General features: G+C 39.4%; 1 protein-coding gene across 1 annotated transcript in view; it reads left to right on the top strand.

Annotated features, from left to right (window-relative positions):
* Window positions 1–13,408, top strand: part of PTPRD (protein tyrosine phosphatase receptor type D) — a 413,356-nt gene that overhangs the window by 261,881 nt on the left and 138,067 nt on the right. Inside the window, 1 exon segment of the mRNA XM_040417151.1 lies at window positions 8,705–8,914. Coding sequence (XP_040273085.1) covers window positions 8,705–8,914 — 210 coding nt within the window.

Here is a 13,408-nt window from a genome sequence, read left to right as displayed (position 1 = left end):
CTTGTTATTGCATGGTACCATAAAACATATATTTCAACATCCTATATCATGCATTGATCTTCATGTTGGTCTAATGGTCATTGCAAGAAAAATATAGTTATTTGCAGATTAATTCCTGTGAAAAAAAGACGGAGGCAAGAGGATAGTAATGTCCGCTGGGATAAAGTATTATCAAGTATTATAAAGTATTATAAAGTACTTTATCCCAGCGGACATTACTATCCTCTTGCCTCCGTCTTTTTCCATAAAGGACATAACTAAGGCAGACCCCCCTTTTTTTCACAGGAATTTATCAACATGAAGATCAATGCATGATATAGGATGTTGAAATATATGTTTTATGGTACCATGCAATAACAAGTGCAATATTATGCGATTTTTCAAATAGTAATTAAGTGGTATTATTCATATCATATAAGGTTTGAACGATCAAACATTTTATTATAAGTTACCTTTTATTCTTTTACTCTTTTATGTATATGTACAATAAACTTTGTGACTTGCATTGATCCATAGAGTCCCATATGTCGAGTGTGCCAGTCTTCCAGTACTAGACATTAATCAATATTAAGGTTTGATTTGCTGTTAACCCTTGCTGTGCTACAGTAAAAAATGGATTATAATGGAAAATCTGCACAAAAAAATAACATTTTTAAATTTCACCTCAAAAATCAGTTTTGAATTATTTGAGGGTTGTAGTTTCTAAAATACGGTCATTTATGGGAGGTTTCTATTATGTAAGCCCCTCAAAGTGACTTCATAACTGAATTGGTCTTTTAAAAAGTCATTTTATTTCTTCAAAATTTAAAAAAAATGCTTCTAAAAAAATTAAATTATATTTACAAAATGATGCCAACATAAACTATGGTGAATGTAAGGTAATACTGTAACAATTTTATGAGGGATATCACTTTCCGTCTTGAAAGCAGACAAATTCAAATATCTGAAATGGCCAATTTTTATCAATATTTTTATAATTTTTTTTTTCATAAATAAAGGTAAAACATATAAACTCAAATTTACCACTAGCATGAAGTGCAATCTGTCACAAAAAAACTATTTCAGAATGGCCTGGATAAGTAAAAGCATTAAAAAGTTATTAACACACAAACAGATTTGAAAAATAGGGCTTGGTCGTTAAGGCCAAAACTGTCTGCAAAGGCAAAGGGTTAAACATAGAGGTTTTCTAGGACAAGTTGACATGACATGAACTGAGACTTAGGAATTCTGACAAGAAATATAAGGAAACACTTTCTTATTAAGAGAGTAATACATCCATGCAAAATTTTTCCAATGTGTATGGTAGAGGGAGGACTCATACAGTTACAAAATTGAACTTGTATAAAACAAATATTATAGTGTGGATCTAAATAAAAAGCCGCTAATTACTTTAGTCATTTACTGTCTGTTACAAAAATGTTCCATATGTTAGATATTCCCTTTGCTTCAGTAAAATGGAGCCCCCTGTTGTTGAATCTTTACAGTAATTTGCCCACCCTACTACTGAGCTAAGTGAGCAGTTCACACATGCTCAGTTCCATCCTTCAACTTCCAACTGCAGGATCTTCTCATAGAAACTGTACTAGTTAGGCCTCATGCACATGCAGATCGTGGACCTATTCACTTGAATGGGGTCTGTGATCCACATCCGACTGTCTGCACCGCAAAAAAGTAGTGCATGCACTACTACGAAGTGCTTCCGGGGGCTTCCGATCCGTGCCTCTTTTCTGCACTGCATCTCCAGGATTGTGGACCCATTCAAGCGAGCCCTAACACGCCTCCTGAGCTGCCAGCCTGAGGAAAATCGAGCAGAGTGATTGTATAATGAGTGGGGAGACCTTCACAACTATGCGAAGTAGAAGGCTGTGTCACGACTGAGGATGGGGGAAATCCTCAGCCGTGCGATGCCCGGAAGATGTTAGTGGCTGCTCGGCCAGGATGACAGAAATAGGGAGCAGGTCACCTCCTAGAGCTTCCCTAATCTGACCCTGACTCCTAGCTGCATGAGCCGACCTTGATGGTAGGAGGGCTCATGCTCAGGAACCTCAGATCCCTACTGACCCTCCGCCGATCCCTGAGCTAGGAACTGGGTAGACAGCCCGTTCCTCCTGGACACGGAGGAACAGGAGTCTCACTGGCCAAACTGCAAGGGAAAGGGATACAAAAACAGACCTATGGATATGGCAGGTGAACTGCACTAGTTCCACCTACCTGCCACAGCCTTGCTGACTGGATCACTGTGCTGACACGCTGACGTCCACACCATACTTAAAAGGACACAGCCAGCACACATACAGACAGGAACCCAGATCCATAGCTGCATTAAATAACAGAAGGAAAACAACATCGACTAAACATCACATAACATTTGCTATGACCACAAGGGTGGCCCTCACTGGCAGATGGTATAAGGTATGAGGATGACTCCAGCAGACCATGGCTGAAGTACCCCTCTGACTACTGCTCTCAGCAGAGGCTATATAAGCCCAAGTAGCCACACCCACACAGACACACCCAGTGCTCACAGTCTAGGAAGGGAATTAACCCTTCTCACACCAGACAAGGGAAGACAGCAACTTAAAGGGGAATTGAACACACAAACAACCCCGTGCAAACCAAACATGTAAAGTGCAGACATACACACACACCGAACCAGGTGTAACCGCATGCACTTGACAGCAAGCTGCCTAGCAACAGCTCAGGCTGCTATACTGCCAAGTACAAACATGTTGCCAGCGGCAACCACATGTGAGGCAACATAATAGCAGCCCTCACCATGTGGTTGACAATAAAACCAAACCGCAGGCAACTGCATGCAGATCCAGAAGTCACGACCATAACCATGGTCGTGACAGGCTGGTTTTCTTAGAGATTTTCATGTACTATATTAGGTTTTCATTTTTCATTTTCATTATTTTGCAATAATCATTGGAAACCCCTTTAATTGAATCCTGCAAAAACAATCCTTATGGAAGGATAGATATAAGTTTCTGCTTTGGCTTTTTGTGGCGGTTTGTGCGGTTCTGAGAGAGCAAGCGCCAGGAAAATTGTTTGTTTACTTGTAACTGGTTTCATTGCACTCCTAGAAGGCAGCTGCCCTCACCTGTTATCCGTTTAAAGTAAAAGTAATGTTAAATATGTCTGAATTGTGGTGGGATAGAAAGGAAAGACTTGAGCAAGTACAAATTATATTTGGATCACAAAAAACACATCGCAGGTGGGAAGAAACCAGGATGAAAATAACACACAGTTTACATATATCAAAAATATATTGCAACAACTAGAACATTTATTAATACTAGAAATGAAAGATGTATGGGAGATAACATTATTGGAGAAATATTTAAAATGGGACTCAAGGGGTTAAAAGTGGAAAAAATATTATCGGGTGACATAGGAAGTAATGATGTCACCATTGAGTGGAACCAGATGTTTCACAATTTTTCTAGGAGAGCTATAATATTTATCATTAACAAAAGGAGATCTAGACTGATTAATATAAATAGAAATATTCGGGAACTATTTGAAAAAATAAGACCATGGAAAGATAATGCAAGCATAAAACCCTTGGTAAATAACATAAAAAGAAGAATCCATATAAGAGAAGAGGAAATTAAGGAGAAAAAACTAAGAAAATTCACAAGAGATTCTCTACCAATTGAGGACATAAGAAACAGAATAGTGAACAGGACACAAAATAGTGAGAATGAATTGGCCGAGACCGCTAATTCATTTGAAACTATAGATGAATGCACTGAAATAACTGAGGATCAAGAAGATAACAGCTCAATATACACAATGTATAGCGAGTGTGCCCCACTAACAATAGTAATTAATAACACAAATCAAAGTACAAATACAGTTGAGAATAGAAATATTAACTCAGAAATCCCAATCCATAACAGGTATAATCCCCTGAAGCAGGTTGTGAATGACCCAACAGAAATAGAGGAGGAGCCCTCAGAATATACAGAGGACCTAATAATGGGTAGCACAACTAAGTTAGATATGGAGAATGAAAGGAGAACCACTAAAGAAAAGAGAAAGGAACCAACTATGACGGGGGACAATAATGAGAATAAAAAACAGCAGGATGAAGGGAAAGAACAAAAATGTCAGGAAAAGACACAGGATAAAAAAGAAAATTCACAATTAAAAAGACAGTGAAACAGGATTTTTTTCAGGCCAGAAAAGGCACAACCAGAAAAGGGGATGTGGGGGGGGGGGGGGGGGGGGCAACTTCCCAAAAAGAAAAAATCACTAGTGTACAGGAACACAAAGGAAGCTTGAGCCAATGCCAACTTACCTGTACAGATCGAAAAAATACTAAAAAGAGGCTTGAAATTTGCCCCCACAGTATTGTTCAATAAATTTGAAGCATTTATAGGCCTAAGAAAAATTATGAAAAAATGAGCATTGAAAAAATATTTAAAAAAAAGAAAAATATGAAGAGAGTAGGAGGAGAGGAAAATATTCAAATATCTCCAATAGAAACCACATTCAAGCATACAGATCTTAAATGCAAATCAAAATACCATCCATTACAAGAGTATTCAGCGGAACTAAATACTTTCATGACGCAGGTAACAAAGGAAATAAGAAAAGTGAGAAAACCAAAAAATCCTCAATACCTAAGCAATACCACCAAAACAGAAAGAAAAGCTATTATATCAATGCAGTAAAATAACAACATTATCATCCGCCCCGCCGACAAAGGTGGGGAGATTGTTATAATGAACAAAGAGGACTACCACAAAGAGGCAAAACATATACTAAGTGATAGCAGAACATATAGACTGCTGAAAGGGGACCCAACTGAAAAATATAAAAAGGAGCTAAAAGAACTAGGCCAAAAAGAAAAAATCTGGGTATTTTTAAAAAAGGAAGAGGCTACATTTATTTATACCCCAAAATACCGGTAGCTGCATTTTACCACAACCCAAAAATTTACAAGGATATAAAAAGACCACCAGGAAGGCCCATTATATCGGGCTTAGATTGTCTCACCAGTGCACTCTCTATGCACAATCCCTTCCCACATACCTAAAAGACACTAACCACATACTACAAGTCCTGAATAAAACAAAGTGGGAAGAAGGCCATATAAAAGGGACATTGGATGTAAAATCCCTCTACACAGTAATTGAGAACCAAAAAGGATGTGAGGCATCGAAGTTCTTCCTAAAAAAGAAGGGTGAAATGCCAGAAACACAAATAGAATACATAGGGGAATGTATCATGTTTATTTTACAAAAGAACTACTTTTTATATGATGACAAGTTTTTCCTCCAGACGTGGAGGACTGCGATGGGGACGAGGTTCGCTCTGGGGTTCGCAAACCTATCACCCAATGTGGGATGGTTGGAGCACTAGGCCATACATTCAGAGGGTGAGCTCTGGGCGAACCTCGTCCTCTGGCGGCGTTTTATCGACGATGTTATTTTTATTTGGAAGGGAGGAGAAGAAAAACTACAGAAATTTTTTCATGAGATCAATAAAAATAAGTTTTATTTAGAATTCACACCGACTTTTAGCAAGAAAGAAAATAATTTCCTGGACTATTTTTATTGAGGGAAATAAGATACACACAAGAACTTTCAACAAACCGACCAATGCCACGATCCGTAGCTGTTATACTGACGTCACTATCTGCTCACTCCAAGTACAATCTATACAGACGGCACCACGCCACCGGCCGGGGCGCGGATCGTCTAGTAATAACCCCAACTAAGTATCCAGTGCCACCTGAAACTACACCGCAAAGGAGAGAAAGTCACGGAACAAGCGCTAGGAGACAGATATCGTCAGTTTCTTGCAGTAAACAGTGGTAGTTTCGTTATGGCAAACAAGTCCGTGACACCCCTACTGTGTAGGACTGTACTGAGAAAGGTTGAGGCATGTGCGGTGTCACTTTATATTTACATTGATTTCAGCTTTGTCTTTTTGTGGCGGTTTGTGCAGTTCTGCTACGACACTGCAGCTAAGGATATAACAGGAGAAAACAAGTGCCAGGAAAATTATTTAGATATAACTTTAAACCTACATGTTACAGAGTGGACAGGCCCTTTAAGTTTGATGTTGAAGCCACAATTTTTATATATAGTGTATATAATACACACATTACAACAAGAATTAGGAACAGCACACTGATGGACGAGAGAATCATTGTGAGCCAAAGGCTTAGCTGTGACCTTGAAATTTTGTAGCACAATTCAAAGTTTCAAAGATGAAAGAAGGAATGACATTGAACTTTCTGTAGATTACATTCCATGGCTATATGAAGCTGGTTCCCATAACAAAGTACCATTTTAATCATCCTGTACTTTGTGGTGCGTTAATGTGTGTAATAGTTTGATAAAGAACATTTATTAATTCAGAAATTTTTGGGTCAGAATGGGTTGCTTCCCACTTTGTACCAGTATAATGAAGAGTTGAGGCCTCATTGTAGAATTAATGGTGGAGGAAATAAGATATGCATTGACTGGAAAATGAAAATGATTCCCGATAACGGACCAAAGACCTTCATATATCTCCTGGAAATGCATTCACCACATAAAATGTTTTGTGAAAGGGAAAATATTGCTGCTTTTTATCCTAAATAATATAATTTTTTTCCCTTCTTTCGTCTGTTGTCTTCAATAGTGTTCTGAGTTATGTGGCCATTTATTTCACTGTGTTCATCATGGAAATCATCTCATTGTGACTGATTTACCTAGAGACCCGTTCTCCGACCCTCTATTAACCTCTTTCAATGCATTATTGAAATGATGGAGGAGAATAATCATTAAACTCTAATTTAAATATATTGTTAAAAAGATAATGTTTGCAAATGGCCGAGTAAAGTGTTATTTAAAGCACTAAAATATTTGCAAGTAGATTGAATTTTAGTGCAGATTCCGTTGCTGCAGCCGGCCTTCCATTCTAGTGCAAATGATATCAAGACAATTTTTTTTTTTTTACAAAAGCTCTAATGATTATGACAAGTCAGCTACGTGCTTCAATTAAAAGATACAGCTTGAAAGATCTTCCCTCCCGTAAGTCTTTTTTTTCATCAGGAGTGAATTACAGCTGAGAGAAGCATACCAAATATTTCCTTAGGAAATGTTTGCCATGTAATTTCTACTAGGATACAATTTTAATGAAAATAGACATACCAGAGGGTGGATCTTCTCGGAATAAAGTGCATAATGTCGCTATTTCATTATTGTTTCTTAATGAGGTACTGTATCTGGAGAGAAGACCACTTCTCATCATCTATTGAGCATATATTTCGGTAGTACCTCATATTCTTCCTCTTTTTACCTAAAAACCCTTTATATTAGCCTCTTAAAGGGGTTCTCCAGCTTTTCACCAGTATTTGGCTCCCACCGAACCTATGGAGGCAAGCATACTTACCAGCATCCTGTGGCTTGGTTCCAGCTCCTTCGTTTCACTGCTATGTTCACCACGCTTCAGTCCCCACCTGTAAACAGATAGGTGTGGTTGCAGCCAATGACTGATCGCAGAAGTACCATGTTCCCCAAGCAGCACATGACCCAGTGACCTAGCACTTGGAGGACATTTCACCACTGTGGCCAGTTGTTGGCAACAGCAGCATATGTGACCTCAGCCTGGCCAGAAGTAAACAATCCTGGGACTAGAAGAACACTGAATGCAACCAGGGTGCAAGTAAGGCATACTGGTCAACACCTCTAAGGCCACAGAATTTAGTTGCAAACATTTTGCATCACCAAATTCTAAGACCATGAATGTAAACATATGAGGGCTTGTTTTTTGTGGGATGAGGTTCAGTGGGGTACACATAAATGATTAACTTATTAAGTCTTTATTGGAGTATTTCACTGTATATATCCAGTTTAAAAAATGTTTGCTGTTCATTGTGCAGCATAACTAGTATGTTACCTTTATTCTTTGGGGCAGTACGAGTGCATACCAAATATATATGTTGTTTTTTGCAATAATAGCATGCATTATTTATTTATTATTATTCCAAGAGACAGTCATACATTTATTTATTTTTTGTTGTAGATGTATGAAGGCTTGTTTTTGTGGGAGAAATTGTATTTTTCAGTGACACCATTTTGGGGGGTAGATATAACTTATTGATTAATGTTTATTATTTTTTTTAGGGGGCAGTAATGGGAAAAAAAAGCAGTTCTGCCATTTTGTAATTTAAACGTACGTTGTTTACCATGTGGCATAACTAGCATATTACTTATTCTATTATGTTGGTCAGTCCGATTAACACAATAACAAATATGTATAGTTTTGTTTTTTACTACTTTTGTAGTAGGAGGAGCTGGAGTAGATTTCTGGTTTAATCTGCACCATTTTTTTGGTGTACATATTATATGAGTCAGTCTGCGGTGGTCCCTCAGTCTGCGGTGGTCCCTCCCACAGCTGCCTCCACCCTGCGAGAGCACTGGAAAAAGACAAAAAGTCAGACGTTTTGTTGAAAATCGCTACTTGCAACAAAATCTGTGACTTTTCTTCGCCATAAAACTGGCATACAGGTAAAATAAATCTCCTCCATTGTGTAAACTAAGAGACCACTGTTTACAAGGATATCCAAAGCAGATTTTCACCTTTACCTTTCGTAGAATGTTAACTACATACCACTACAAAAAGTGTTAAGATCTTTGAACATTATTGGAAAATAATAAACATCCAGTTTAGAAATTTTATTTTGTACCTTTCTTTCCAGCTTTTAAAGGATATTTCAAGGAAGCGAAGAAGTGTTCGGTTTAAGAGAGAAGTTGAATCAAAACCTTACATTGCAGCTCACTTTGATGTTCTTCCAACGGAGTTTACCCTAGGAGATCAGAAAAATTATGGTGGCTTTGAGAACAAGCAACTGCAGAATGGACAAGAATATGTGTTCTTTGTTCTGGCAGTAATAGAGCACACTGAACTGGTGAGTAGATCATGGTTATTTTGAAATATTTACATTGGGGAGGTAAAACCTGCAGATAATGTTAAACCAAATCTGTTAAGGAGAATTTTTTCAAATTTGGAAATGGTTTTACTAATAATACATTTAAAGTGATACGACATACTTTGTATTAAACTGGACTAAAGAGCATCTGTCCCCATGATCAACCCTATTAAACCAAACATACTGCCTGGTAGGTCTGATCATGGAGAGAAAAATGAGGCTTCTGTTGCTGCAGACATATGTACCATTGCAGCATAATTATTATTTTTGTTTTATGCAAATGAAGTGATCAGGCCACCAAAGGACTGACGTATGCCCTCCTGGCACTACTTCACGTCTTCCTCTCATCATTGCCACTCCTCCTTATGGCCTGATTGAGAGGACTAGGTATCCCCACTGGTCAGATGCCTGGCCCTCAAATCTCACGCTTGCACTGGCGAGACTTCATCAGTATATGAGGCTCGCCGCACTTTTCACTGTTCAAGTGCCAATAGTGCCTGCAACATTAGCCTTCCCATTACTTCTGTCAGGAATAAGAAGAAAGGCAATGTTCAAATCCTCATGCCAAAGTTTTAATCACAGTGCATATTCAATGAAAGATGTCTAAGTAAACCCCACATGTTGGATTACATTTTCACATATCTATTAATGAGAGTCTTACCATCATCCAGTTTCTAGCTAAGTGACCCTAGCTCTAAACAGTTGCTTATATATTGCCTCTCTATACCATATTTAGTCATAGGGGTTTTCCAGGGGAAGAAAATTTACTTTAAAAAGGCTACAATGGTTTAAATTTACAAAAAAAAAGCATTCGTCACTGATCTGCCGCTGCTGATGTCCTGCCTCATGTCATGGTCCAAGGTCATCATACAGAAAATGGCTGGAAATTATTCTCAGCCACCCACTGGTCACAACAGTGATCCTTCTCGGGACATGTCCAACCATTTCCTGTGTGTCAAGCCAAGAGAGGAAGTGGAGGTCATTGAGTACTAGAGCACCATACGAACAGCAGCAGCAGCGGGGGAACGGTGAGGGAGAGTGAATAATGCTTCATTTTATTTTTAACCCATTCTGGCCCTTTCTAAAATAAATTTTCTCCCCTGGAAAACCAATTTAGATTTCCTAAGATACACACTTTAATTGTATTTCCCAAAGCTACTTCCATAGATTTCACCCCCTTTTTGCTAAATATTTGAAGCATCCCCACCACATGTCCACATTTCACTATAAAATGTCACGTTCCTATATATATATATATATATATATATATATATATACACTCACCTAAAGAATTATTAGGAACACCTGTTCTATTTCTCATTAATGCAATTATCTAGTCAACCAATCACATGGCAGTTGCTTCAATGCATTTAGGGGGTGGTCCTGGTTAAGACAATCTCCTGAACTCCAAACTGAATGTCAGAATGGGAAAGAAAGGTGATTTAAGCAATTTTGAGGGTGGCATGGTTGTTGGTGCCAGACGGGCCGGTCTGAGTATTTCACAATCTGCTCAGTTACTGGGATTTTCACGCACAACCATTTCTAGGGTTTAAAAAGAATGGTGTGAAAAGGGAAAAACATCCAGTATGCGGCAGTCCTGTGGGCCAAAATGCCTTGTGGATGCTAGAGGTCAGAGGAGAATGGGCCGACTGATTCAAGCTGATAGAAGAGCCATGTTGACTGAAATAACCACTCGTTACAACCGAGGTATGCAGCAAAGCATTTGTGAAGCCACAACACGCACAACCTTGAGGCGGATGGGCTACAACAGCAGAAGACCCCACCGGGTACCACTCATCTCCACTACAAATAGGAAAAAGAGGCTACAATTTGCACAAGCTCACCAAAATTGGGCTGTTGAAGACTGGAAAAATGTTGCCTGGTCTGATGAGTCTCGATTTCTGTTGAGACATTCAAATGGTAGAGTCCGAATTTGGCGTAAACAGAATGAGAACATGTATTCATCCTCTGATGGCTACTTCCAGCAGGATAATGCACCATGTCACAAAGCTTGAATCATTTCAAATTGGTTTCTTAAATATGACAATGAGTTCACTGTACTAAAATGGCCCCCACAGTCACCAGATCTCAACCCAATAGAGAATCTTTGGGATGTGGTGGAACGGGAGCTTCGTGCCCTTGATGTGCATCCCTCAAATCTCCATCAACTGCAAGATGCTATCCTATCAATATGGGCCAACATTTCTAAAGAATGCTATCAGCACCTTGTTGAATCAATGCCACGTAGAATTAAGGCAGTTCTGAAGGCAAAAGGGGGTCCAACACCGTATTAGTATGGTGTTCCTAATAATTCTTTAGGTGAGTGTATATATATATATATATATACACATATATATATATATATATATGTACAATATTTCTTTTTTAGCATCTTAAAAATCAGACACAAAATAAGGGAAAAAAGGGTAATATTAATTTTTGTTGTAAAAAATGCAAATGCATTATTTTTGCTTAATAATCCTAGCGCTGTTTCATTTTATATGATAATTATTGATTACAGGTAATTTCTGAGCCTTGTACATAATGTATCATTAGTTTCTCACATACTCTTTGGATTAAAGCCTGTGTTATTTCTAATTACCTTGGAAATGACTTGCATTAAGTTTCCATTTCTTCCCCTTGTAATACCCATGACTATAATTAGCAATAGATTGAATAATATCTTGATACCGCCTGACTTCTGCTGGAGTGGTACCCGTTTCTGCATTTCCTGTTCAGAGATGCTCTGCAATTGATAGACCTTCCTGTCTGAGATTATTACAGAGAGTACTGAGGCATGAACTCTCCAGCAGTTATATATTTTAAAATGCCTGTTGAAAATGAAAGGTTCCTGCTTTTGTCTGGGGATTGCATGAATAAATAGCTTTTACGGCAAACATCATTTTAGCCATCTGATAAGGGAAATGCACAGAAACGTATATTCTGCCAATTTATAGCTAATATGTAAGTAAATTACAGCTTTCGGGGGAAAAATCACTGTTTGCTTCATTCTAATGTCGCACAACATGGATATTAGATTTTACCTTTTTTTTATCTCTTTGTATAATGTATGGTAAACAGCATTTCTTAGAACTACCGACTGTTAGCATGCATCAGCATATACTTTTGTGGTATTTAAGTGGATATAGATACAATGTATCTATTGCTATGTCTTATTTAGCTCCTAAAAATGGAGATGATGGAAAATAATATTATGAAATGGTTAGGCCATTTTTATACAGTCAATGTTTGATCAGTGATTTCCATCAGAAACTGGGAGCCAAAACCAGGTGTGAGTCAAAAGCAAGGAATAGGACCAAATCTTTCCACTCTACCTTAATCTGTATAGGATCCACTTCTGGTTTTTGCTCATCACTGACCAAACACTGACTATGTGAAAGCGTTCTTAGGGTATTCAGATATGTTCTTCAGGAAGCCTGGATGGCACGATACTCATACTTGTTGCACTTTAAATCTAGTGGTCTTCAAATCTGAAAATTCTTCCAGCCTCATTTAAAGAGTAACTACACTTTTTTAAAATCTTTAACATTTAAGTCATATCAATCGCTAGAACAAGGAGATGATCTCATAGACTTTCTATTGCAGTAGTCTACAGTCTTGTGCTCAGCATAGGGTTGCCACCTTTCCCAACAAAAAATACCGGGCAAGTTAAGCCACACCAGGCATACCGGGCATGTTAAGCACACCCCAAAGGGGGTGTGGTTGTGGGGCGTGGCTTAACATGGGGTGTGAAGTCGCTGTCATACTGTGGCTCCCCAGGAAAATTAAAGCCCCCATTAGCGCCCCCAGTAATAGTAATGCACCCAGTAATAGTAATGCCCCATTAGTGCCCCCTCAGTAATAGTAATGCCCCCATTATTGTGCCCCAGTAAGAGTAATGGCCCTATTAGTGCGCCCCAGAATGAATAATGCCCCCTATTAGTGCCCCCCAGTAATAATAATGCCCCCAGTAAGAGTAATGCCCCTATTAGTGCCACCCATTAAGGATAATGCCCCCATTAGTGACCCCCAGTTAGAGTAATGTGGCCCTCATCCCCCGGGAACCGTCACTCGGGGCCAGCACACTGACTGTAGAGTGTTGAGTGAGAGTCTGGCAGCTTTCCTGGGCCCGGTAACGGAGACCGGGGAAGAGGGGAGGTGATAGGAAAGGAGTGCAGCAGAAGAGCCGGGGACGGGAGGAGCGCAGGCCCGTGGCTCGTCTCATTGTTATCCGGCCTGATCTGGGAGTGAGAGCGGCTCAGTCCTGGCGTGGCCGCCATGCTGTGGGGCGAGGGTTTGCTGCTCTCCTTCAGCAGCGTCTTCGTGCTCCTGCTCCTGACCACCCGCAGCCCCCAGCTCTCCGGCTTCCAATACATCTTGACCGGCGGCCTCGTCCTCTTCAGGTTCGAACCGGTCCCGGAGTGCCGGGCGCTGTCAGGACCGTGAGCGAGCAAGTCAGACAGTCTGCACTGC

This window comes from Bufo bufo, chromosome 2 (genome assembly GCF_905171765.1).
Source record: "Bufo bufo chromosome 2, aBufBuf1.1, whole genome shotgun sequence".
Classification (NCBI taxonomy): Eukaryota; Metazoa; Chordata; class Amphibia; order Anura; family Bufonidae; genus Bufo; species Bufo bufo.
Note: the sequence above shows the minus strand (reverse complement) of the source record. Positions and strands in the feature narration are given on the sequence as shown.